At 38.3% G+C, this 25574-nt stretch overlaps 2 protein-coding genes across 3 annotated transcripts; both read left to right on the top strand.

Annotated features, from left to right (window-relative positions):
- Positions 1 to 551: 551 nt before the first annotated feature.
- Positions 552 to 2632, top strand: LOC105036591 (amidophosphoribosyltransferase, chloroplastic-like). The gene has a single exon (XM_010912345.4). The coding sequence runs from the start codon at positions 768 to 770 to the stop codon at positions 2424 to 2426; it is 1659 nt and encodes a 552-aa protein (XP_010910647.1). The 5' UTR covers positions 552 to 767; the 3' UTR covers positions 2427 to 2632.
- Positions 2633 to 13627: 10995 nt separating this feature from the next.
- On the top strand, positions 13628 to 25092 carry LOC105036581 (3-phosphoinositide-dependent protein kinase 2). Of its 2 annotated transcripts, XM_073249423.1 has the most exons (11): positions 13628 to 14245; positions 18837 to 19017; positions 19168 to 19220; positions 19304 to 19405; positions 19502 to 19607; positions 19692 to 19770; positions 21322 to 21487; positions 23268 to 23402; positions 23500 to 23672; positions 24219 to 24441; positions 24527 to 25092. In XM_073249423.1, exons 1-11 carry the CDS (start codon positions 14054 to 14056, stop codon positions 24608 to 24610), a joined length of 1494 nt encoding a protein of 497 aa, XP_073105524.1. In that variant the 5' UTR covers positions 13628 to 14053; the 3' UTR covers positions 24611 to 25092. The 2 variants fall into 2 exon arrangements, with proteins under 2 accessions (XP_073105524.1, XP_073105556.1); XM_073249455.1 differs by lacking the exons at positions 23500 to 23672; positions 24219 to 24441; positions 24527 to 25092 and adding an exon at positions 21714 to 21848 and having other exon boundaries at positions 23268 to 23403.
- The last annotated feature ends 482 nt before the right edge of the window (positions 25093 to 25574 follow it).

Raw genomic sequence — 25574 nt, 5'->3', positions numbered from 1 at the left:
ATCTTACGTAACTTTCTTGCATTTCTTTCCTCAGTCTCATAAAATTTTATTTCCTTTTTCTTTTAATATTGAGTTTCACAGGTAATTTCAGTCTTTACAACCCGGGCAGAAACAAAATTCCACCCTTGCCTTTACCTCATCAAGTTTCCAAGGTCTCCGACTGACAACAATGACTTTGCCATTCAAAATCGGCAGCTCTCCACTATTTAAGTCACGTCACACGAAGGCGGACCAGTCTTCAGACTCTTTGTACGGTCGTACCACCCATGGATGGCACCAATGAGACAAGGCCTTAGATCGGTTCAATACCATACTACCGTAGCTCAGCTCCAGCACCAACCCAGCTGCACCGTGGCCAACGTAATTGGTAGAATCGGACCAGAGGGTGGGACCCACGGCTAACCCAATTTGACCACAGCTGGAAAAAAGGCGGGGGACGAGTTCTTGCAGGGGCCCACGTCGGGAAGGAAAGAAACGTAGCGTTACCGGATTTCTTTTCCGTTACAGAAGTATTGGAGCTATCGCTGGATCTAATCTGATATTTCTCCATGGATGGACGGTTTGGATCATTGAATGATTCCGAGCGATGGGAGTGAACGGACGAGATGTACGGCGCTGCAACCGCTGGTATCCGCCAATCATTTCTAATTCCAAGCTATACATCCGATGATTCGTCCCCCCTCGTGCTCTCGTAGGACGCGGGACGCGACGCCCAGAAAAACCGGAGTCATCGACCGGCGAACCGTCCTCCTTTTCTGCCCCTCTCGATGGCCGCGACGACGTCCGCCACCGCCGTAGCCGCCGCCTCCCGCCTCCTCTCCTCCGCTCACCTTCCTTCTCCCAAACCCTCCCTCTTGCCCACCCTTAAAACCATCCCAAAATCCCATCTTTCTTTCGGCCTCCGCCTCAGCTCCTCCTCCCCCCACCGCCTCCTCTTCCCCATCACCACCGCTGCCGCCGCTGAGCCGTTCGCAACATCGCCGGACGACGAGGACTACTTCCAACTGTTCGACGATAAGCCCCGGGAGGAGTGCGGCGTGGTGGGGATCATCGGCGACCCGGAGGCCTCCCGGCTTTGCTCCCTTGCTCTTCACGCTCTCCAGCACCGAGGCCAGGAGGGCGCCGGCATCGTCGCCTCCGACTCCACCACGCTCCGCGCCGTCACTGGCCTCGGCCTCGTGTCCGAAGTCTTCTCCCGGGCCAAGCTCGACTCCCTCCCCGGTTCCGCCGCCATCGGCCATGTCCGCTATTCCACCGCCGGCTCCGCCACGTCCCTTCTCAACGTCCAGCCCTTCCTCGCCGGCTACCGATTTGGCCAGCTCGCCGTCGCCCACAACGGCAACCTCGTCAACTACCCGGCCCTCCGCGCCGACCTGGAGGCCCGCGGCTCCATCTTCAACTCCTCCTCCGACACCGAGGTCCTCCTCCACCTCATCGCCACCTCCACCTCCCGCCCCCTCCTCTCCCGCCTTGTCGAGGCCTGCCGCGCCATCGAGGGCGCCTACTCCCTCGTCTTCCTCACCGCCGGCAAGCTCTTCGCCGTCCGCGACTCCCACGGCTTCCGCCCCCTCGTCATGGGCCGCCTCCGCCGGCCCTCCCGCGCCGTGGTCTTCGCTTCCGAGACCTGCGCCCTCGACCTCATCGGCGCCGATTACGAGCGCGAGGTCCAGCCTGGCGAGGTGCTTGTCGTCGACGGCAAGGACCTCTCCGTCACTTCCCTCTGCCTCATGCCCCGGAAACCACGCAAAGCTTGCATCTTTGAGCACATCTACTTCGCCCTCCCCAACTCTATCGTCTTCGGCCGCCCCGTCCACGCCTCCCGCTACTCCTTCGGCGCCGCCCTCGCCGAGGAGTCCCCTGCCCCCGGCGCCGACGTCGTCATTCCCGTCCCGGACTCCGGCTTCTTCGCCGCCCTCGGCTTTGCCGAGCGCTCCGGCATCCCCTTCCAGCAGGGCCTCATCCGCTCCCACTACGTCGGCCGCACTTTCATTCAGCCCACGCAGGAGTTCCGTGACCTCGGCGTCAAGCTCAAACTCGCCCCTGTTCGTGGAATTCTGGAAGGGAAGAGCGTTGTCGTCGTCGACGACTCCATTGTCCGCGGCACCACCTCCTCCAAGATTGTCCAGCTTATCAGGGATGCCGGCGCTCGTGAGGTCCACATGAGGATTTCCAGCCCGCCCATTGTCGGCTCCTGCTACTATGGGGTCGACACCCCAAGGGCCGAGGAGCTCATCTCCAATAGGATGGATGTGGAGGGGGTGAGGAAAAAGATTGGTTGTGATTCGCTCGCCTTCCTCTCGCTCGACAACCTCCGGAAGCTGCTTGGGGATGAGGCACCCACATTCTGCGAAGCGTGCTTCTCCCAGAACTATCCTGTGCCGCCGAGGGAGCACAAGGTCGAGAAGGTAATGGAAGAGTGTGCTTAACTTCGTCCTCTATGCAGATGATGGACGCTTATTTATACAAATTCTTGTCTTGATATACCAGCAACCACAATAAGAAATTTTGTTTTCTGCTTTGGCCATTCTGTTTCTGACCTTTTCACTGGACTATCTTTTTGACTTAATTATTGTGATAACATGTGTTTCATGTGGAATTCATTTTATATTAACAGAATATAATTTTGTCAGCCCATGCTGTGGTCTTTTCTTCTGTTGTCATTCTCTTTCTTTAATGTCTCAGTTTGTAATTGTGAAATGTTACTAAGCTTATTGTGTTAAATTATCTATTGAGATGATGTATGTCATGCAAAAGTTTGGTTTCTCTTCTGATGTATGATAGCTTGAGCTGATTTAATTGGTACAGAGCTTTTTAACATGTAGTTATAGACAGGGGGGCTGTTTTCTTTGATATTTTAATCTTGCAGATATCCAGTATGTCAGTCTGATTTCCTCCTTTTTAAGTCTCTTATGGATTTGATTGCATTGAAACTTCTGAAAGAGTTTATTCATCATTTTCTTTTTCTGAAATGATGTATCAAGAGTTTTTTTTTTTTTCAACAATTCCCCATTCATGATCTTAGGTTTGTGGTTTTGTCTGTGATCTGTTGAATCTAGAAGCTGCCACCGTTTTCTTCTGTTCGATCTGCAACTTTTAGGAATTGCTATGACTTTTTTTTTTTAAAGAAAATGCTCTTTTATGTGAACCTACATTCTTCTTATCAAAATGTTATAGCAGACATTGTTCTGTGGATATGTCAGGGTAATAACTTATTGCTTTTTAAATGTTTAATCCACAAAAGTCAACGAAACCTTTTATTCTTATGGGACTGTTTGTGTCTTTATATCTCACAATTGGAACTTGGAATTGTTCTGTTATAAAGGCTGCCAGTAATGCAGGATTCTCGCAGTTTGTTTGTAATGATTATGCATATGCAATCGATGAGCCAATAACAAATGTAAAATCACTACAATGAATGGTAATTTAATACAAATTGAGAGACCATTTCTCATGTTGATAGTAATGCAGATACTCATGAACATTGATTATAATGCTGTACTGTACTAAATGAGATACTAAATTTTTAGCTTTTGTACTAGTTAATCTATGTACAAAACTCATACCAGTAGTGATATTACTTTGGATCTTGAGGACAGAGTAATGCTACAGGTAATATTTATCATAAAAGAGAAGTATGTAGAAAGTTCTCATTCAACATGATAGCTCAAAAGCTGTGAGTAGCTTCCTAGGCACTTAGATGACCCTGAACATTTTTACATTTATCTACATAGCTAACTTTTCTGCATCAATACACATACATAATGTATGTATGTATACATGCAGACATATATGTGGAACTATTTTTCTTTAAAGGGACATTTTCATGTTTACAACTAAAGATTTTTTTTAATTAAATGTCTTATTTTATATATATACTTATAAGATATTTTGCTTAAATTTTCTTGTAGAATTCTCATCTTTGTCATCCTTTGATATTTCTTATACTATGATCTTTTGCATTGATTGGATTCTGTTGCTACTTAACGCTATCAATGCCTATTTGGCAAGCAAACCTTTAGCAACAAACTTGTGATGTCATATGGCATTACCTATCTTAATAAGCCATTCCACTGTGAAACTTTATCTTGGCTTATGGAGGTTTAGTCAACGTTCAACAAATATTTCCTGTAAGGGTATATCCATTGTTATTTCAGGCTAGAACTTTTTCTTGTAACATATTATGGGTCATCACCTTTTCTGTCTTGACACTTCCACACAGACTTGAGCTCTTTCCTTGAGAGAACATTGTCGGATTTTGACCAGGCATGTGGATACCATCTCTATCTGTTTTCTATCTTCATTTGCAATTGGAGTGACTCCTATGCTTCAATATATGAATTCCCTACTCTATCCTATCTTGCTGCCCTACTATGTTTTCTTCCTCATCTTTGTTATTATTATCACAAGATCCTGACCCATAAGATGCTCTGGCCCTCATTGCCATCTGAACAGTTTAGCCATGTGCAAGAGCAGCAGGCAAGTGGATAGATTCAGGTCTATTAATTGAATCTTTTTTCTGTTATTGTTTTGCTGGGTCAACAGAAAAACTCATGCTACCTTTTGAATGCGGTCAACATAACAACATTACAACAAATTGCAATTTTTCCTCAAAGATTTAATGCCAAATCTAATGTACTCAAATGATAAATTGCCAGGAGAGTAAAAAAAGCTGTGAATATTTATGATTGACAGGAATTCCAAACATATCAGAAGAAAGAAATTCTGTCATAGCAAAACCAGAAAATGGAAAACTTTTCACGCTTGCATGAAGCAGCCTGGAGGTTGAAAGACAAAATGAAAATGTTTGACTTCACCTCTGCCTTGTACCTTCGCTTTCTAATTCCAAGTTATTTTGTGATGTCCTGGGTAAGGCTAAACTGCAGTGTATGATGCCCTGGAAACAGAGTAGGAGTGACAGGAGGTTTCCGTAGAAGATCTTCAGTGGGCAAAGGTAAAGAGTTCCATGACTTAATAGCAAGAAATTAATGAGCGAATTAATATTTAATAGCATTGCATGTTGGAAATTTAAAGGAACAAGTTTTCGTTTTATATGGAAGAGAGGAGGTGCATGATAGAAATTTTAGGAAGAACAAGTTTTTGCAGTGATGGAAATTTTAGAGAACAGGGAAGAAGAGGAGGAAGAGAATAATTTCAGGTGCTTTCATAGTTCAATGGATGGGAAAATGCTTGTACCAATAATTACAAGGTTCATCTTGCTGCATGATAGATTTGGACAAGTTTATATAAAGGGCACATTTATGTCAGCTTCTCCTTCCAACATTACTTCTAAAGGAGTTTTATTGGAAGAAAAACACTTCAACTAGTCACCATCCCTTCCTCATGCATGCCATTTCCATGTGACCACTGTTGAATATGTCCTTGGTACTTACTAATGACTACGACAAGGGGACCTAAACTCCATCAGTTGAAGGCTTCAAGCAATTCTTCCTTGATTTTGCCAAAGCAGTGGCAAATTCATTGAGTTATTTAACATTCTAATTTAACAATAACAAATCATACTTTCTCAAAGCCTTGTATTACCTTGAAAGAGGTGTCAGGTATATTTAAATGTGATGCCTGATGGATAGAAAGTTAATACTCCGCTGTTAAATACTTTAATTATAAAATCAATCCTCAAAACCACAAAGAGAGACTGAAACCTCAAGAGAAGTCGTATACTCAGCCTCATGATGGTGAATCATGCTGCTTATTGGAACAGCACAATCTTCAGGGGACTGAAAAAAGTGCTGTGCTTTAGTCTCAGTTATAATATCCATGCCGCTTGCTAAAAGAAATCATACAGTTCAGTAGCATCTGATGCACCTTCAAGCACAATTAAATTGATCCAAGCATACAACATGCTATGGTATCACTATGTCAGCGAAGTTGCTTTTGGACTCAGGTTGAAGAAAAGGCAGGTGCCATGCGGAAAAAAGCTGTAGCTGAAGAGTGAAACGAATGTCAAAACATTTACCTCTAGAGTTTATTCTGAAAAACAGAACCACCAGCAATGCTGTATCCATCGAGGCAACGTCAAAGCAGATGGCTTAAGGCTTTTCTTGTTTATTTTGATAAGACACACTTCGAGCGTTTATAAATTTCTCATTAGCATGCATCTTGTATGGCAGTTACGGGTGACAAAATGAGTTGTATATCCTTGCATTCATTGTGTCTAGCTTAACATTTCCTTCTTCAGGATAATGGGCACCAACAAACATATGCTTAGGCATTAAATTTGTGCAAGGTATGCTACATGAAAGCAAGTTTTTTTTTTTTGTTTCAAAGCACCCGCATCTTTTCATTTATTTCCACAACTTGCAATTCGTCCTTGAACTTGAACTCCTAAATCTAAATTCTACACCAACTTCTATTGCTCAATAATTAGGGATGAAAGTGGTATGGATAATATCCGTCTGGATTCATTTTTGTATCTGAATCAATCCGGATATGAATAGAAATTTGAGGATCCGACTAGTATCCGTATCTATATCCATATTCATCAAAAAAAAAGATATGGATATGAATAGACAACTATCCGATCCCTATATGAATATCCGAATCTATTTGTAATCCTATATGATTTTATACAGTACTTATTAATTTTAAGAGAAATATACAATCATATAAACATACTATTAACTTAATTTATTATCTATTTAATAATATCTTTAATTCTATAATCATAAAGCTTAATTATCCAACTTATATCCATAATTATATCTATACTTCTGATATCCGAATTATATCCTTGTTCGTTTAAAACAAATATGGATATGAATTTTTGCATCCAAATAATATTTATATCCGTATTTGTATTTGTCAGACCATATGGATATGGATATGTTGGTATTTGATCCATTTCTGATCGGTTTCAACCCTATCAATAATACAATGTGGTGATATTTTAGGGGTGTCTATCATGCATAAGTATTATGCAATCTTGAAATGTATCCAGCACTCACAAACACCCACACCCACACACTATGGGGCTGATTTACACAATATGTGAATGAAAGTTACCTCTTTATGAATGTTCATGAAACAATAGTTACTTGTCAATTACTAATTAAATCCTAAAATGCAAATGATAGTCTCAAACAAGAATAGTTTTGCTTTCTAAAATTCTTTTTAGGCTTGCTATTATGCCTAAATGTGAACCAATATAGATGTTGAAGTTAAGAACACTTAAGGTTTTATAAATAAAAAAAATACTCTTTATCTTAACTCTACTAATGATACATCTTCTACTTTTGTTTTTCATTAAATTCTTCTCTCTCCTTAATATTTTTCAGTTCGTACATAAAAAAAGTCATCTTCTCGACCTCTATCAAAATTTTTGTTTGCATCAGCAACCAAACCCCCTTGTGCATATCTCTTTTGCCTTTCTGATACATCCTTATTCAATCATATGATTTCGAATCTATGTCCATCCTTTTCTTTTGATCATTATTTGCATATTCAGCTTCTAAGCAGACACTTATTTTATCCCTTATGTCAATATTGAGTTAGGTTAACTAAGTACCATGTGGTTGTATGTTGTCCATGTTTGTTCCACAATTGCTGTGATAGTAACTTGAAAAATCTAGTTGTAGAACATGTTATTAATGTTCGTAGATAGAGCCCTAAATTTATAAGGTTCTCTACTGCTCTGTTACTTGTTACAAAAACAAACGTCTTGCAAAATTGTCTACTTTTCTTCTTGCTTGTTATATTAGTATCCTAAAAAACTATTCAAATATTGTGGATGAATTTTTGTAGCTATATTGCAACAGGCTGAAATGGTCCAAAAATGAATCCAAATCTATCGAGAAATGGTAATCATCTTTATATTGTAGCAATAAATTTCTTCATGACTAAATTGGGCCAACCATTATGAAAAACTATATCAGTCTATTTCTTGCATGACTATGACTGGCAATTCTAGTTACAGATGACTACTACCCTTTCTTTTGCCTGAGCTTCTATCAATTGGTTGTCTAATTGAATTTCTCTGTTAAGTTTATCAAGTTATTTGATCTTTACCTATCAAACTATTATCTAGAGATAATTAGGTTTGCTCCATCTTTTTAAGGATGGGATGCCTTTGATATTATCAAGCATTCTATGCGTTAAGATATTCTATTGTCCATGGATTTTTCATAATTAAACATGTAGATTTATGTTAGTAGTTCTTGATCTCTTTCTTTGAACTATTTTTAACTAGTGTTCTTATTATGAAGAGCATTTTGCACTCACATTGGGGCATCTTTATGTTCATAATAACAAAATTAATGGTCATTCTAGCATAGTTTTTTTTTTTTTTTTGTATATAGCAATATAAAATTTTATCCTTTTCCTTTTATGTGCTATATAATTGGTTGTGGAGGAGTTGCTAGAGATAAGACTTTGAGTTTAGATCTAGATTAGCAAGGGAAAGGATATGAAGGTGCACCCTTCCACCTTCTTTAAGAAGATCCTAAGCGAGAGAGGTCTTCTATCTTTATTGTAGCATCCTTGTATGCTAATGGAGTGAGATGAGGTGTGGTGCCCAAGCCTTGATGAAGCTTTTTCTTCTTCCTTGTTTGTTGCAAGAGGCTAAGGTATAAGGATTGGGTTTTTAAGGAAGAAGGTGTGGTGCAAGGATAAGGGCTGGGGTTTCGAAGAGAAAATCACGTAGAATCTTCAATATTTCTACTAGTTTCTCCCTAATTTCCAGCTTGAATTTTCATAAATTTTGAAATAGAATAAGGAAGCACATATACAAAGAGGGAGATAACTAAGTGCTACAATTTAATGAGGATAGGATTATCCTAGATCTCAACATTGTCATGAAATGCTAATTGGCCTAATTCTATTGGCTGGGATGTCAAAAAAGGGATTGATGTGGTGGCTAGGTTCAAAACCTAGGATTTAGAGAAATTGTGTTTCTTTAAGATTCAATTAGCTAATATTTTGTAGAAAGAAAAGAACGGATGGGTTAGGATGAGAGCTGCCTTGATCTAATAGCCATGACTAATTTGAAGTCTCAATTTCTCATTGGCTGGAGAGGGAGAGATGAGGATTATGTGGATGGATAGCTAGGATTTTATGAGGTGGTATTTCTTGAAGTATGTTTCTTTGGATAGTTGAGATGAATAAAGTGATGGGGAAGGCTAGGATTAGGATAGAAACCAATCCAATGATTTATAGGGATGTTAAATTGAATAATAAGAATGACTCATCACTTCCTCTTGGATTGGTAAGGTGCAAGGAGATTGGATGATAGAGATTTTGTAGGAGATGGATAAGATCGAGGATCCAAAAAAGATTTAAAATGCTAATTTGGTCTTTAGAAAGGATGTGAATACTAAACATACTACAACTTTTATCCAATGCATGTCATGGAGAGAGAATCAAGTAGATGGAGTGATTGATATAAATAATATCTTGCTTTTATCCTCTAGTAAAGTGAGGATTGGATGTAAGAGAGGTATGAAATAAGAAATCAAAGTTGGTTGGAAGGAATATTAAGGTAGAAACTTGTGAGGATGCCACTTGTTAAGTGGTCCTAAGGATGGGAGAGGGATGGTGGCTCAAGGAGAGAGTTAAATTATCATGATATTTTCTATTTGAGGGTGCGCTCATAATGAAAAATGAAGCATGATCTGAGATATCAAAGAGAATGTGGGTTTGTTCATGTTAACTAATCCTAGCCTAAGTCCATATTGGGTTTAAAATAGGTCCATTTCGAGTGCAAATGTAGAGTTTTAACTTTTTAGATGCATATACTGTATTTAGCCCTCGGGGTTGAGTCAATTGAGTTTGGAATGGATATGGCCGGGCTTGATCGATTATCATCGGATGCAACATGGTATGTTGGGTGCCTTGAACATGAGTGGGTGTGGTAGGATAGGATTGAGTGTCTTGATCTACGTTATTTGGTTAATTTTAGTTTGGATTGAGTAGGATTAGGGGTGATTATGTGGCTATGTTTAGGATTAGGTATGATCGAGTGCAACTGGACTTGATTGGATATAGTTGGAGGAGGATCAGATGGCTTGATTTTAGTTGAATTGGCTGGATTATGCTAGATTAGGTTGGATTTGGATTAGGTTAGACTAAATCAAGTTAGGTTAGCTAGATTAGGTTAAGGGAAGGGATAGCTTATTATATGTTATGATAAAGCTAAATTTGCAATCAAATAGCAAGATTACTTATCTTACTATAGCTTCACATATGTTGATTGAAATCTACTTTAAGTCAAGCATAAGGAAAGTTTGGTTGATATAAAAGAGGGATTCCATGGCAATGAAAGGTCATTCTAGCAATTCTGCCAAGATCTCTTCATTAGTTAGAAAAAAATCAATATAAATCGGATTTTCGATGAATGTATCAAGAGAGAATTTGTTTTGGCTTGATAAAGTGTGGTTGGTAAATAAGGATTGATTTGTTAGCAACTAGTTGGCCCCATAAATTCTTGTATATATATTCTTATGCATTTTTGTTAATGGACTAACAAGAATATTTGACTTACTAATTAGATTTTTGAAGATTTTCTATATTTTTTTCAATCACATAAGTTTGATATGTGATAATACCAATTTAAGACTTATTACAACTTTAAAACTAACTTTTGATTTTGTGGAATTCTTATTAGCAAATAAGTTTTCCTCTTATTTCTTAAATTTAATTTGAATTTCACCATCGAGCTGAATTTTTTCTGCATGCTTTATATATATTCGCAATAATATTATCCCACTTGGGTTTTCTGTTCTCCTACCATATAGAGGGTCTGTTTGGATGGATGGGCCTAAAATCCTATGGAACTTGTGAATTGGGCCAGTACAATAATCAAAATTAGGCTAGCCTAAGTTTATATTTACCGGTATCTAGAGTATCTCTAGAGAGGGTAGATCTTTTTTTTCTCCCTTTCAGATTCGGTCTAGTCCACTTTGAGATAATCTGAATATTTATAAATCTAGACTACTCTAGTTTGATTTTGATGGTTGTACTGATCCAATCCATAAATTTCATAATATTTTAGGCTCAATCATCTAAACAGACCTTTAGTTTTATTTCAATTTATCGGTATTGAAGGATGAAGGATCATCGCCAACAGTGAAAACTGATTTCAACCTGACCCACCCCATACAAGTGATAAAGCCTCATAAGAAGAGCTTTCTGTGACCCTAAAGCTTATCAGAATTTCTGTGCTCTTCTAAACAGGGATTACAAATTTGTCATCGTATGCTTAAATTGCATTATTACTATTATAATCAGATCTCTTTTGTCCCATAATAGCTTAATCCAGAGACTATGGGACCAATCTGGTTATTCTGCAGTTCATTCCTCTTTTTCATTTTTTTTCTTTAAAAAAAAAAAGATAATGTTCCATCAACCTGTTAAATTTTTTAATTGGAGCTTGAGTTGGTGTGGGGCTTTTTAAATGCCAAGATCTCTTATTCATGCATCTCCTACGGCGGGACTGGGTGAAGCTGGTTACAAGGCCAATTGCTGGCTGTTATAATGGTTTAGGAGGCCTACATTTATTCTTTATGCATAAAGAATAATGGCTGTTAATCATTATTTCATTATAGAGCTATTATATAACAGAGATGAGTCATTATCTAACATCTTCATTGCTCAATTGTATGATAAAATTTCATTTTTTAAATTCAAATCTTCACATCAGACTGGCCGGTAGAAGAGAATAGCAGTGATTGGTAGCAGACCCAAGCATGAAGCTATTCTGCCAATCAGCCCTGGCCGCTTGGCCTCCATCTCTGGTAGGGAAAGGTCCAATCGAACCGGTATTGCTGAGCTCATGAATGGGAAAATAATACATATTATACAAACAACCAATGTTAAAGCTTGTACACCAAACTGAAGCATCAATGTCTCTGAAGGGCATTTGGAATTATAAATTTGTATGCAGCATTTGCAGTGCACAGTGAAGGCATATTGAGTTACAATACACATGAAAAAAAATCATAATTCAGCATACCTTGTTAGCTTTTTCCTTGCACTACATTGGTCTCTTTCCACCACTACATGCAAACAGGAGCAAAACTGTGGTAAAGTTGATGCAGCTGGAGCTCCTAAAAGTTACGGTCTCTTACTTCTTTCTTGGTCCCTTTCTGTTTTCCTTTTTTGATGTTCCCTTTTTTTTTTTTTCCTTGCATGTTTTGCAGTTTGACTGCTTTAAGCAATATGTCTACAAAGCTTAAAAGCTTTGTCAGCCTTCTTTCCTTCAAGCAACTTAGTCTGATTAAGCCATTGGTAGCCTTAAAGATTGCTTAGATTTGCACTGGAACATAAATGATAGATTCAATTTTAAGCTTAGATGCCACAAGCGTAACCATTGAAACAAGTACTCAGCACTTTGAATCGGAGGAAAAAAAAAGAACTCAGCACATAAAATAAAATATTTGGCATCAATGCGACTTGATAATTATGTTTAACCTTGAAGTAGTGGTTTACTAAAAGCGAAATTGTTTATAGATGTAGTAAATCATATTTGCTTGTTTTTTTTTCTTGGAATTACATTTTCTTTAAAGGATCAATTTTCTTGAAAACTAATCGCAGCAACCTCTGGATACAGTGATTCCAAGTGATAAATATGCCAGTGGAGTGTAGAGTCATTTCTCAGCTTCATTTAGAAGCTTATGGTACCATTGAGACATTGCCGAGCCTTAGTTTAGCCCCCCTAGGAAAAAAAAAAAAAAAAAATCTTAAAGCCTTGATTCGTGTAATGTTAATTGCTAGGAATGCAAAGGGTGGAGAAGCAAGAAAAAATATCTTAAATTCTTGTAAAGTGCTTGATACTTGACTTTCAATGGACAAACTGCTCGGCTTATGAATGGATTTCTTGGGTTCTAGTTTGGATATTGTCTCTCAAGATTTTACCCCAGGTAATTATAACACAGAGGATTCTCCTGGATAGTTATTTAGGGTTACGACTTCTTCATATTGTTCAAAGAAAAAAAGATAAAAAAAATAATATCGCTTGCACTATATGGTTAGGATTGAAAATAGATCGAATTATTTTTTCAAAAACATAATTATAAATATTAAATGAATATCAAAATTATGATTTTATATCTATTTTGATATTATCAGAAATTAATTATATCCATATTTTTTTAGAGTCAGATATTATTCATATATAAATTAATGTTATAGAATTCAATGATAAAAATTAACATTAATTAAATAATCATGAAAGATGATAATATAATTCACTTTCGCGGTTTAGGGAATAATTATCAGATTTGCATAAGACTAACTTTCTAAATTTGTGATAATCGAATCCCTGTCCTAGGTCCAGGCAAGCACTCAATGGTATACCATTTTTTTTTTTTTTGGTTCACTTGTTTATTCTTTGGATAAAGTAGGATGTCTTATCCCATCCCATATCTTGCTCCAAACCTTAAACCTTTCACGTCACCTGCAGTAAAAGTCTTATTCAAAATATAATTTCCTACAAAAGCAATTAATTTTATTTTTCTAAGTTAAAATTTGAAAAAGATTGAGAGGAAACGTGTCACAGATATATACTCGTTAAACGAATCCGTTAGACAGCTCTCGCCAATCATATGTTGGCTGCCGCTTTATTGGGGAGCTAAAAATATTAGCGGAGCCCCACCATCATTACACGCCATGTGCTCTCTCTTCCCTCGATCCCCATCTCCCACCTCCAATCTCTAACTCCCCATTTCCATCGCAATCCCAATCCCTTGTCTTCTCGTTTCTCCCAACCTGAATCCTTTGTTCTTGGCTAAAATCCACGAGAAAAAGCGAGCAAAAAAGGTATTTTTGAGCATAATTTCACCCCTTGGGGCTCCGGAAGATTCGATTTAAGGCTGGGACGGTGGCAGGCGGAAACCCTCGCCTTTTTCCGCTTTTGGCTCCCGCTTTTATCAGAGGGAGGGAGGGACAAAGGCCAAAGAGAGAGAGCGGGAGGAGGGGAATCCGATGATTCGCGGGCCCCCGTTGACCGCCCGCGCCGTTGGAGGCCGTGAAGGGCCCTCGTCGCTCGTCCCGAGAGGTGGAGACGGGAATCAGTAGATAGGACGGTAGGTAGGGTTTGAGAGTGATGGCGGTGGGTGGGGGAGGGGACGAGATGGAGAAGGATTTCGAGGCGAAGCTCCGGTTGCAGCAGCAGTCGCCGTCGCCGTCCCAGAAGGTGCAACGCAACAACAGCATTTCCTTCAGGGCGCCGCAGGAGCAATTCACCATCAATGATTTCGAGCTTGGCAAGATCTATGGCGTCGGTTCCTACTCAAAGGTTTGAGCTTTCTTGGGTTTTGTGGTGATTTTGTTTGTTGGTTCTCTGGTTTCTTGCATTTCTATGCATGTCGCATGCTATTTCTGTCCCAATTTATGGCATTTAGCATAGGTTTAGTGTCTGGTATTTCTTTTATTGCTGGGTTCGGGTAGGCACTAGGAAGCTGGGAGGAAAAAGATAGATAAGAGAAAAAGGAAGAAACGCGAGAGTTTTTAATGCTCGTAGAGGAAATGGCAGCAATTGGCTATGAATTTTTTCCCCTAAGAACTTGGGGGCTAAATCATGGGGTTTGTGTATAATGGAAGCACCAAAACGAACAGGGTAATGTCAGAGGTTTAAATTTAAAGGGGAAGCGAAGAAATTGTGGTGTGGTTTGTTAAGTTTAGAGCTTGACTTATCAAATGAGAAGTTGAGGTGGGTGAAATCTACTCTGGTGTAGAGAGACTATACAATCTGGATGGAAAACAGTGCTGAGTGGAGCCTTAAGATGCATGAAGGGCAAGCTTAAGTCTTGCATTCATAGGCCTGATAGAAAATTTTTTTCTACTTGATTTCCTATCCGGGTATAAATAGCATTGCATTGTAAAACTCTTAGACAACCTATCAGAAATTTGCTTTCTTTTTCCACCATTTTATAAAATGATGGATATCCAAATGAGATGATATGGGCATGTCCCTTCAAGGACACCCTTGTTAGGATTGCTCATGTTTGTGGAGAAGGATCAGGATAGAAAGAAAGACCTTCAACACAGCATTTGAAGAATTTCTATGGGTAGAGAAGGATTCCAGTTGATAAAGTCAAATAAATGATAAATTGTTGGGAGAAGGCTTACTTTTTTCATTAGCTGGTAAAGAGCAAAACAGATTGACAGAACAATTTTGAACTGAGTTGGCCAACATCCTGGTTTGCATGCCAACTGGAAGATGGCTCATCTTCTGAGCTAAGGTGATAATTGCAGTCCTGGTACTATACTCTCAAAGTGTAGTTGCTGCTTGTTAGGAAAGTTAATAACACGACATACTGCTCCCTAGGCCATCTTGACATCGTATTCTGAGAATGAGGATCCCGGTCTTTGATTTTTTGTGTCTCATTGCTATGTATCTTGCACAGCTCTAATTAATAAAAAAGACGAAACTCAAAGAAGCTAATCCATTTAATAGGACATCTCTACTTGCATTGCTGAGCAAGCTGGCCATTCTAGCATGCATAATGGCTTTTGTTTTATATCATGTTCATGAAGGTTTCGTGGTTGTTAACACCTTTGTCATCTGTCAAATCTAGGAAAAAATATATAAGCAATCAATTGTTAGCATTAAGTTAATGGCCATGCTACATGAAATTAAGGGTGAATTCTTTTCTGTTTTTGCTTTGTAGTTGTTGACGGTATAGATGCTACAACATGCTACTACTAGTTGTCTTTTTTTGTTCAAGTTGATGCCCAATCTTTGACATTTCTTAAAGACCGACATTGTTGATATATGACCTGTTCATGCTTTAGGATCACAATCCCTACTACTAGGTATAAAAGATGTCATGGATGTTATTCTGTGTATCCTTTTGCATATCTGGTTGAGAGTCATTTTTCAAGACTATTGAATGGACACTTATAAAATTGTAAGATGCTGCTGCAGTCAAGTTGAAATAAAAACAAGAGTGGGAGTATTTTAACCAGAAATTCAGGTTCCAGTGAGACATCCTGTGGGACACCGGGATAGGGTACAATCCCATGTGTTAGGACAGACCGTCCCGCTAGCGTCCCAGCATCCCGATCGGAATGCCTTGGGACATCTTTATCCCAAGTGTCGGAATGGGGCAGGACGGCGACGCATTCCATTTCATGAAAAAATCGGAACAACCCTGTCCCATGGGATTTAAAACCTTGATTCTAACCTTCAAGAAACTCCCTATATGATTCTTTGCATGAAAGATCCTATTTGATCTTTTGAATTTATTACATGGGCATGGACATTCATGTAGCATTCTAAACCTTGAATGATTTTCGACAACAGAAGCTAAATTTGTCAACTGTCAATTTTCAACTTCCTAATATTTCTTGTAAACGTTCATGGCTGCTTTATTGTGGCTGATATACTCAAAAAACACAGAAATAGAACCGAGATGTTATGACAGACCAGATCTGTGTAGCATCGGTGACATCACTATCCAAAGATTTTAATAGCTGTTGGACTTTGAAGGATCTATACCTGAACATCCAAGCGCCTCTGGTTTGGGAGGCTCTGGACATATGGTCATCCATCTAGACCTTCGATAGCTGCTTCAATTTTAAATAAATATATCCCATATAGTTCAGTTTTGAGGGAGTAAACTAGATAAGTGCACCTCCCAATGTTGGCTTACATGATAAAAAAAGTATCAAATTAGGGAATCACAGCCATTTGTGCATCTCTTCCATCTTTACTAATGTGTAGCATTAACTGCTGCTATTCACCTGTTAAACACCCAGCTAGGACATTCCATTGCACAAACTTCTATGTTCTCAAGCTCTCTCTCTGTCTCTCTCTCTCTCTCTCACACCACACACACAGAGGAACAGATTTTTTTTTTTTTTTGTGGTGTGTGCGCGCGTGCGGGTGGGGGGGGTGGACACAATCTCTCTCTCTCTCTCTCAGATGTTGAATGCTCATCCATGTTTTTTCATTTGCACAGCGTGTGTCCCATGCCAGTCTCTTATATTAAAGCCTCAAAAGAATTTTTTACTTTTTGTGATTACTCATTCTTGAGTTCTCATGAGAAATATTAGGTTATTATATTGACCACATATGTCAAATAGAATGCTGCCTATATCTAATAAGTCATGGACATACTTTGTTTCCTAGTGATACAGTTGCATTATTTATTGTAATCTATAGGTTTAGAATTAATTATGCGATTAGTAGATATATCTAAAGTTTGTCATTTTTTTAATTCGAAAGCTAGATTCTATTATCCTTTACAAAATGTCATTACTATAGGCCCTGAGTTTTCTTCTGGAAAGCCTTCTTGTATAAAGAGCAAGGATAGGGGTTTCCAGAGATGATTATTGAATTATATTAGAGCTAGTTTTTAATTTGGCAGTACATTCTAAGTATCCTTCTTCTTAGAATAAATAATCTCCACCACCACAACCACAATCTTCTCGCTGTCTTCCTCCTTTGTTCTCATCTTCAAATTGTTTTTATTTGGTTTATCTGCATCACACAAACCATTGACTTCTGCCCAATGATGTTAGATCCTAGTTTCCTTGATCTTTGATTCATGCCAATATGAAGTTGCAAAAGTTTGTTAAAATGGTGTGTTACAGAGAAGAACAATCTGAAGTGGCATAAGTTTGGTGTGGTGAACCTAAGATACTTTCTTGCAAGTGAAGGATTGAGGAGGAATCAAAAGAGAGTAATTTTGACTGCAATGAAGAACAAGAAACTTAAGCTCACCTTATCATGATTGAGAACAGTCCTCTTAATGCCAACAATTTTTATTTCAACCATGGAGGTGAGCCCTAATTCTATATCTGGAATTGATGGAGCTTGCATTGATTTGCAAACTTCCTATTATATCCAATGGGAAACTAGTTGAATGTCCTAATATATCTACAATTGTGATTCCTCCACATGGAGCAACTCCAATGGTAGAAAGGACCTCTCTCACTCTCACCTTATCCTTTTTCCTTCCATCCTTGTGAACTGTGTTTACCCCATGTTGGCATCCTAATCTGTGCTTATTCTTCCCATGTAGAGGCTGTTGTATAAATTCCTAGCTTTGCTTTAGGTGTGGAATCTCCATAAGCCTATCTATATGTAACAGATAGTATCACAAACATGTGAAGTCAAATGCTCTTGATTATCATGAGGAGATGGAAGATGCATTTTACATGTTTAAATGAATTGCTCGGTTATCTTCTGCTCTGTCTCCCGTGCTATCAAGGTGTCACAGGTAGTTCTTTTCACCAAGGCTGACACAATTCACATATCTTTGGTGGAATTGTCTGTATGAGTTGATATCAAACTAGCAGCGGAACTATTTTATTTAATTCTAAATGAAGCAGACTGACTATTCTGGATCCTTCAAAATATAACTTCTTTTTGATGTGAATAATTGTCCATAGGTTGGGCAATACAGATACTTTATTTTCTTGTATGACCCCCAACAGTTCTCCTCCTTATACTTGATTACTTATTCAACCTCAAAAGCTCCTTTGTGGTATGTTCATAAACACATCCCAACTCATCTCATAATACTCTTCCCAAGAAAGATCCTCTTGGTTCCAGTACACATCTTTAAGATGCAAAACTAGCAAAATTCAAAAATATTAAATTCCTTATCCTGATTCTTGTGGCTGTCCTTAAAAAGATGCACATGCCCACCCATATGTGTGGTTGTAGACATATATGATGAGCATGGGATTGAGATAGGCCAATAACATACTAAGAGCTGTTTAAGCCTTGCTTATAAAAACTTTCTGTTTAATTTTATTTTTGATAATGTAATGTTAGAGCTGTATATTTGATACTTACCATAATATTTTCCTTCTTGATTCTTTACAAATCACATTGCCAGCACAAAGTGGTTTCACATCTGATTCTTCTGTATCAGGTTGTGAGAGCAAAGAAAAAGGATTCAGGAAACATATATGCCTTAAAGATCATGGACAAGAAATTCATCATGAAAGAGAATAAAATATCTTATGTAAAGCTGGAGCGTATTGTACTTGATCAGTTAGATCATCCTGGCATAGTCAGATTGTTTTTCACATTTCAAGATGCTTACTCCCTTTGTAAGTCTTTACAATTTGACTGTGTTTTACATAGTCGTCCAAGTTGTGCTACTTGTCATTTTCTTTGTGGAAATGTTACATATAGTCATATGAAAGTTAAATCAGCCTATCCAATCTATGACCTGATGTTTTATTTTTGTCACTTTGGAGACATGGCACTCGAGTCTTGTGAAGGAGGAGAGCTATTTGACCAAATTACCAGGGTAATTCTTACTACTTAGTACTTTATACTTTGTACATTGTGCCTGTTCTGCTTTATATACCAAGCTTGTGCACCTTGTTGCAGAAAAAATGTCTATCTGAGGATGAGGCCCGTTTTTATGCAGCAGAAGTTATTGATGCCTTGGAATATTTACATGGCCTGGGATTAATTCATCGAGATATTAAGGTACATATAGGGACATAAATATATCCCCCTCCCATATCTCCACTTTTCCCCCTGTTCTCCCCCGAATGAATGATGGAAAATATCTTATAATGCCAGCCAGAGAACTTATTGCTCACTTCTGATGGACACATTAAAATTGCTGACTTTGGTAGCGTGAAGCCAACTAAGGACAGTCGAATCACAGTCCTTCCAAATTCAACAAGTAAGGTTATAACATATCCTGAGAAGTACTTATGCTCAAATTATCAAGCAACAGATAATATTTCTCTTTCTATTCCTAATTCAGATGAAAAGGCATGTACTTTTGTGGGAACAGCTGCATATGTTCCTCCAGAAGTTCTCAACTCATCTCCAGCAACCTTTGGGTAAGGGAATAACCATTTTCATGTAATTAGGACTTTTGTTTCTTGAAAGTGATTAAACTTATGAGATATCTCAATAGCCATGACTTCTGCTATCACATATGCGGCGCTCTTAGATCCTTACCAAATCTGTTGAAGCATTCCTATGATAATATAAGATTACTCGAATAGCATACTTTTGTGGTGCTTTTGTTATCTTTTATGGAGACTCTAAGAATTTGATTCCCTGTATTCATCCTGTGAATTTTGTTGTGTAAGAGTTTTCTTTATCGAGTCAAATTTCTTTCTGTCCTCAGTCTTAATGAGTCCAATGATATTTGTTTTTGTCCGTCTTTGTTTTCTTCATTATGCAGACCCTGTATAGTGCATCATTACTATCCCTATGGAGGTCCTTTTATTGTGTCTGTGGTAGAAGCTACACTTCAAGCTCTCTAACGTCAACTAGATATCCAGACCATGGGAGGCATATCTTTTTCTATGCCACAGTTACAAAGATATTTTTGGATCTTATTTTCATACTTATAGGTGGATATAGAATTCCAAGTTCAATTTGATGGATGATGGAAGAAACAGAAGATTTGTCTTCATTCTTCCTGGGATGTTTTTTGGTCAATGATTATATCATTGTAAAGGACGTTCATGCACTTCATGAACTCTTTGTTGGTCAGCATTGCATGATTTTGCTTTCGGCATGCCTACGTCAAGGGTTATTTTGGCATTCTGTGATGGAGCATGATGCAGTGATAATGAGTAGTAGCTATTAGTGCTGTGAGTTATTTCCAATTTGCTGTCCATTTTTCCTAAAATTGAAGAAACATTGTAATTTAACTGGTAACTAGAAGATTATATTAGATGGGTGCTAAGGTGCATAAAAAGATGCTGCTGATGGTATCAAGGATACAAAATAATGGATGTAGGGATGCATCTGCTTATTTATCCCATACTAAGGGGGTCATCGAATACAGCTTCTGATTATGAGGCCTTATGATTCCTGCTTTCTGGAGATGATTTGTTCATTGGTGCGATGTAAGGATAACTGCTTAGCTGTCCAAACACCTTTTCTTTTCTCTCTTTCTTTGAGCTCAAATGCAAGCAAGTAGTCTCGATTACTTTCTATTCTTGGATGGCGGACAATGCACTAGTCGTTGAATCCCAGACTTTTTTTTTTTTCAAGAAAAAACCTTAACTGCAAATTTTGGTAGAAAAGGACTGCTGCCATGTGGATAAAAAAACTTTGCGTGCAATTATTGTGTCAGTTTAGTGAAAGTTTAGCCTAGTTAGAGTTATATTTAGTTCCTACTCAATTCAGATTTGGCCAATTGCAGACAGGCTTTGTAGAAGCTAAATAGTGTCTGGCCAGTCTTGATGATCAGTTTTTGTGAGCAGGTTGGCTTTTAGCGAAAGCTTGCTGCAGTTCAAGCCCTGAACTTTTGTACCTCTTCAAAATGGAATAATTGCATATCAGATAATTAATATTAGCTTTGAATTTTCTGTTTTACCAAAGCAATTTTGGCTGAAATATTTTCTGACATAATGTTTTGTCTCCTGTATCAGAAATGACCTATGGGCCCTTGGGTGCACCATGTATCAGATGCTTTCTGGTTCTTCCCCCTTTAAAGATGCTAGTGAATGGCTTATTTTTCAAAGAATTATGGCCAGGGATCTCAAGTTCCCTGATTATTTTTCAAATGAAGCAAGGGACCTTATTGATAAGCTGTTGGTAAGCAACAGTCTTGCAATCTCCTCAACACCTATGCATCTAATTATCTTAAAATTTTCTGTGCTTGCACTTTATTTTTTGATCCATAAAATATCTGAAATAAAATGGAATTTTGGACTTTATAATTGCGTTCGGGGAAATTCCCTGCCATTCGTCATTTGCAAAACCTGACATTATTGTCAATGTTAAATTACAGTTTTATATCTCGAATGTTAATTAATTTCAGTTCTGGAAGCATGCAGTTGCTAAGAATGATCCCAATCACTTGCATGATCAACTCCTAGGCAATGATAGCATTACAAGGCATGTTATATTTCCATCAAAACCAGTCATGTATCTCTGGTAGCATGACTTTCCTCAGGTCTTTTCTTTTCTTTTTGCTATTTTTTTTTTTAAAATATTGAATATGTTTCTGTTTATCAAGGTTAAAAATATCCTTGGTTTGGCAATTGAATTTTTATTAAAACAAGTTTTAAGAGTTTTAGACTGAAAACTTGTTTTAGATGATTTGTATGGTGGGACTCTGTCCCTTCAGTTCACAGATTTTTGTTGATTTATTCTTTTTCTGGAATTAATGAAGATTAATTCTATAGGATAGGTCTTTATCAGCATTTTCTGGACACAGGGTTCTATCAAGTGGAGTCAGTATGCAGGATGCCGGGGTACTGCACTTTTCCTAGGTGGTTAGGTATTAAAAAAATAATATTAAAAAAAGATACAACAGTAGAAAAATAAATAAATCAGTGCATATTTCCCAAAAAAAGCAAAAATTAAGAGAGTGGAGGGGGATCATGGGAAAAAGAGGTGGCGAAGGTGGTGGCCAAGGGAAGCTGATGGAGGAGGCAAAAGGTAGAGGATTGGAAGGAAAAGCCAAATTAACGGGACAAAGTTTGCCATTGCCTCTTGTTTCTGCTATCCACTGGCTATCTCCACTATCCATCTACCACCTGGGACTCTTCATGGCCATCTGCCTCTGTCAGCTCCAATATGAGCTTAGGGTGTTAGCATTTCTACCCTCAGCTCTCAACGTGCGGTCAGAGGCTTTATACTACCATACGCCAAATTATGTAAGCCCTGGACATCTTTTCAGTCAACATGTGTCCTGTCCTTTGTGATCCATGACTGCCTGGGTCGCACACATATTCAAGTGACGGAGCTTGTGGAGGCTGTGTATTATGCAGCTATCTATATATAGGGTAGTTAAGGGCAGCTTGGGCCTAATGCATACAATGCCAACTGATGGCTGAAGTGGGATGAGCAGAGAATTGCCAATCAAACTCTTTCTATATGGGTTATTGTGTATTATTATTTTTTTATTTTGTGTGAAATGTACTCGATCTTTTATTTGATTCTTTTTCATATTACTCAACCAAACGTGCCTCTTTATTTACTAATTGTCTGATAATCATCATAGTCATGTAGGTCATGTTTGGTTTTGCATTAGAGGAGGGTTAAATGGAATAGAGCACCTTTTGCGATTCCACTTTAACCAACCAAACACTAGAAAAGCAACCAATATATTCCGTTGCAAAGTGGACATTTTAAAAAAAATTGTAAAGCTACCTTTCTATCTAACCTGGAGGTAACTATTCCACCCTATGGGGTGGAGTAGTTTGCTCCGGATCAAAGGTAGTTAAGAATAAGCCAACCCATTTACTCCAGATTAACTTATTCCGCAACCAAAACAATTGTAGAAAGATTGTTCAGTAGTTTTTTTTTTTAAAATATTTTTTACAAGAGCACCCCGATAGCTCCTTGTCTTATCCCAATTTTATTGCAGGATACAGATCCTAGCAAAAGACCAGGTGCTGCACCTGATGGTTATGCTGCCCTCAAGTTGCATCCTTTCTTCAAGGGTATCGACTGGAAGAATTTACGAAAGACTTCGGCACCAAAGCTTGCTGTAGAGCTGAATGTACTGCTGCATCAGATGCTTGTTTGTGATTTTTATTTAAAAACAGTTTCCTATAATAATTTTCACAGCCCCAAGTAGATAATGATTTTACTTTCAGGCGGATGAGGATGATGATACTCAGGACTCTACATGGAACCTTGCACATGTTGGAGGTGGTTTGACACATCAACATGCCATCCCTGATGGGAATAATGGTGCCACATCATCATCATCTGAAACACATTCTCATATGTCTAGGCTTGCTTCAATTGACTCTTTTGACTCCAGATGGTATGCATAAAAACCTCATGTATCTAATTCAGTAGTGCTGGGGTGTGCCCTCATGCATGCAAAAAGTTCTCCTAAAATGTGGCATGAGGGAATTGTGCAACACATGCATGATTGGTGGAATATAGGTGGTGCTTGGATATTGTGTTGCCAAGCCCGCATTAATGGGCCTGAGGAATCTTTCCTGTGCACATAACAAGCACCCGAAAGCATTTTTGATCTAATTTTTGACATCATTTATGGTGTATATATTACCAAGCCTTTTTAGGACTACAGTGTCTTGTTTTCTTGGACACAAACCTTGATTGGTTAAATATCTGTTTCTGCCTCTCCATATGGCTGACACATTTCTTCGACAACTCTGATATAGCAAATAGCAATTGATTATTTTGCAAAAAATTCATATAAATTTGAGTTTTGTGTCATTTATTTTGTAATGGATGATTTTTTTCCTTTCCCATTTCTTTTAGTTATCTTTTTAATGCTTTAGAAGTGACAGCAAGCTCTACATATTTTGCATTATTCTGTTTCAATTTGTTTGAATGGCAGGCAAGAGTTTCTGGAGCCAGGAGAGAACATTGTTATGATTTCAAAGCTGAAGAAACTTCAGAAGCTATCAAACAAGAAAATACAACTCATTCTCACAGATAAACCCAAATTGATATGTGTAGATCCTTCCAAGATGATGGTTAAAAAGAACATTATTTGGTCTAATAACCCTGCTGACCTCAGTGTCCAAGTATCAAATTCTTCGCATTTCAAGATATGCACAGTATGTTACTCGGTCAAGCTTGTATCATCTTTTTTCTAAGATGCATGTATTCATTCACTGAACTGTGTATCAATTTAATTTACAGCCAAAGAAGGTGATGTCATTTGAAGATGTGAAGCAGCGAGCATGGCAATGGAAGAAGACGATTGAAGGTCTACAGCAGCGCTAAATTCAATTAGTTCGATCTCGCTATCCTATAATACTGCAACAGTTTATTTATGTAAGCTTGCTTCAGAGGAGAATTATTAAAGAAAGAGGAGAGCCGCAGTTCCTTCACAGTCCATGCTCAGCAGTCAGCAGCCTCCAATGCTCTGAAGGGGGATCCCTTATGCTGGGTCACTTGAAAAAGTACTGATTCATTATCTCCAACAGAATTTTTTAATGTTGATTGCATTGAATCATAGATTATTAGATCTTTGCAGCTAATCTTGTGGCTGGATGAGCGAAATGTTTGTTCAGGGGTCCAAGAGAGAGACAGAGAGAAAAGAAAAAGGCGTAGGCTAGTATCTTTGTATTGTTTGAACTTGTTAATGTCTTTTTTCCTTTTATCTTGTTGATGAGTTTTTGTTTTTTGTTTTGTTTTTTTTTTTGTGGATCTTTGTATTGTTAAGGAAACTGATCTTTTTGTCATGTTATCTCATTATCTTATCACCTTGGCTATACTTATAGTAATCAAGGTAGCAATCATGATGTTTCAGTACTACAGATCAGTGACCAGTGGGGCCGATGGTCCAGGCTATATTAGGATTAGCTAGCTTTGTATAAAAATACATATGATGGCCAGTGACAATGATTTTTGATTACCAGTGGTTCCATAAGTGCTTCCTAGTTGTGGATATAGAAGACAAGTACTAGGTCAAGAAATTCTCCTTCGACTAATGAGCCTGGTTTTCATCTCATTCTAGTAATGCGTCTGGTTTTCATCTCAGCTTGTCTCAGTTGAATTATGGATTTGTGGCAGTATGACTAAAGCCTTGTTGTCATTGTTTTCCTTTTCCTCTTTCCTTTCATCCTTATTTATATCTATTACAAGGGTGTCGCTTGTCGATAATCTCATAATATTTCAGTTGGTGTGGAACAGCTGAAGTGAATCTGCCAGTTGATTGAAAACATTAGAAGCATTCATACCCCTA

The sequence above is a fragment of the Elaeis guineensis genome, chromosome 1 (assembly GCF_000442705.2).
Source record: "Elaeis guineensis isolate ETL-2024a chromosome 1, EG11, whole genome shotgun sequence".
Classification (NCBI taxonomy): domain Eukaryota; kingdom Viridiplantae; phylum Streptophyta; class Magnoliopsida; order Arecales; family Arecaceae; genus Elaeis; species Elaeis guineensis.
Note: the sequence above shows the minus strand (reverse complement) of the source record. Positions and strands in the feature narration are given on the sequence as shown.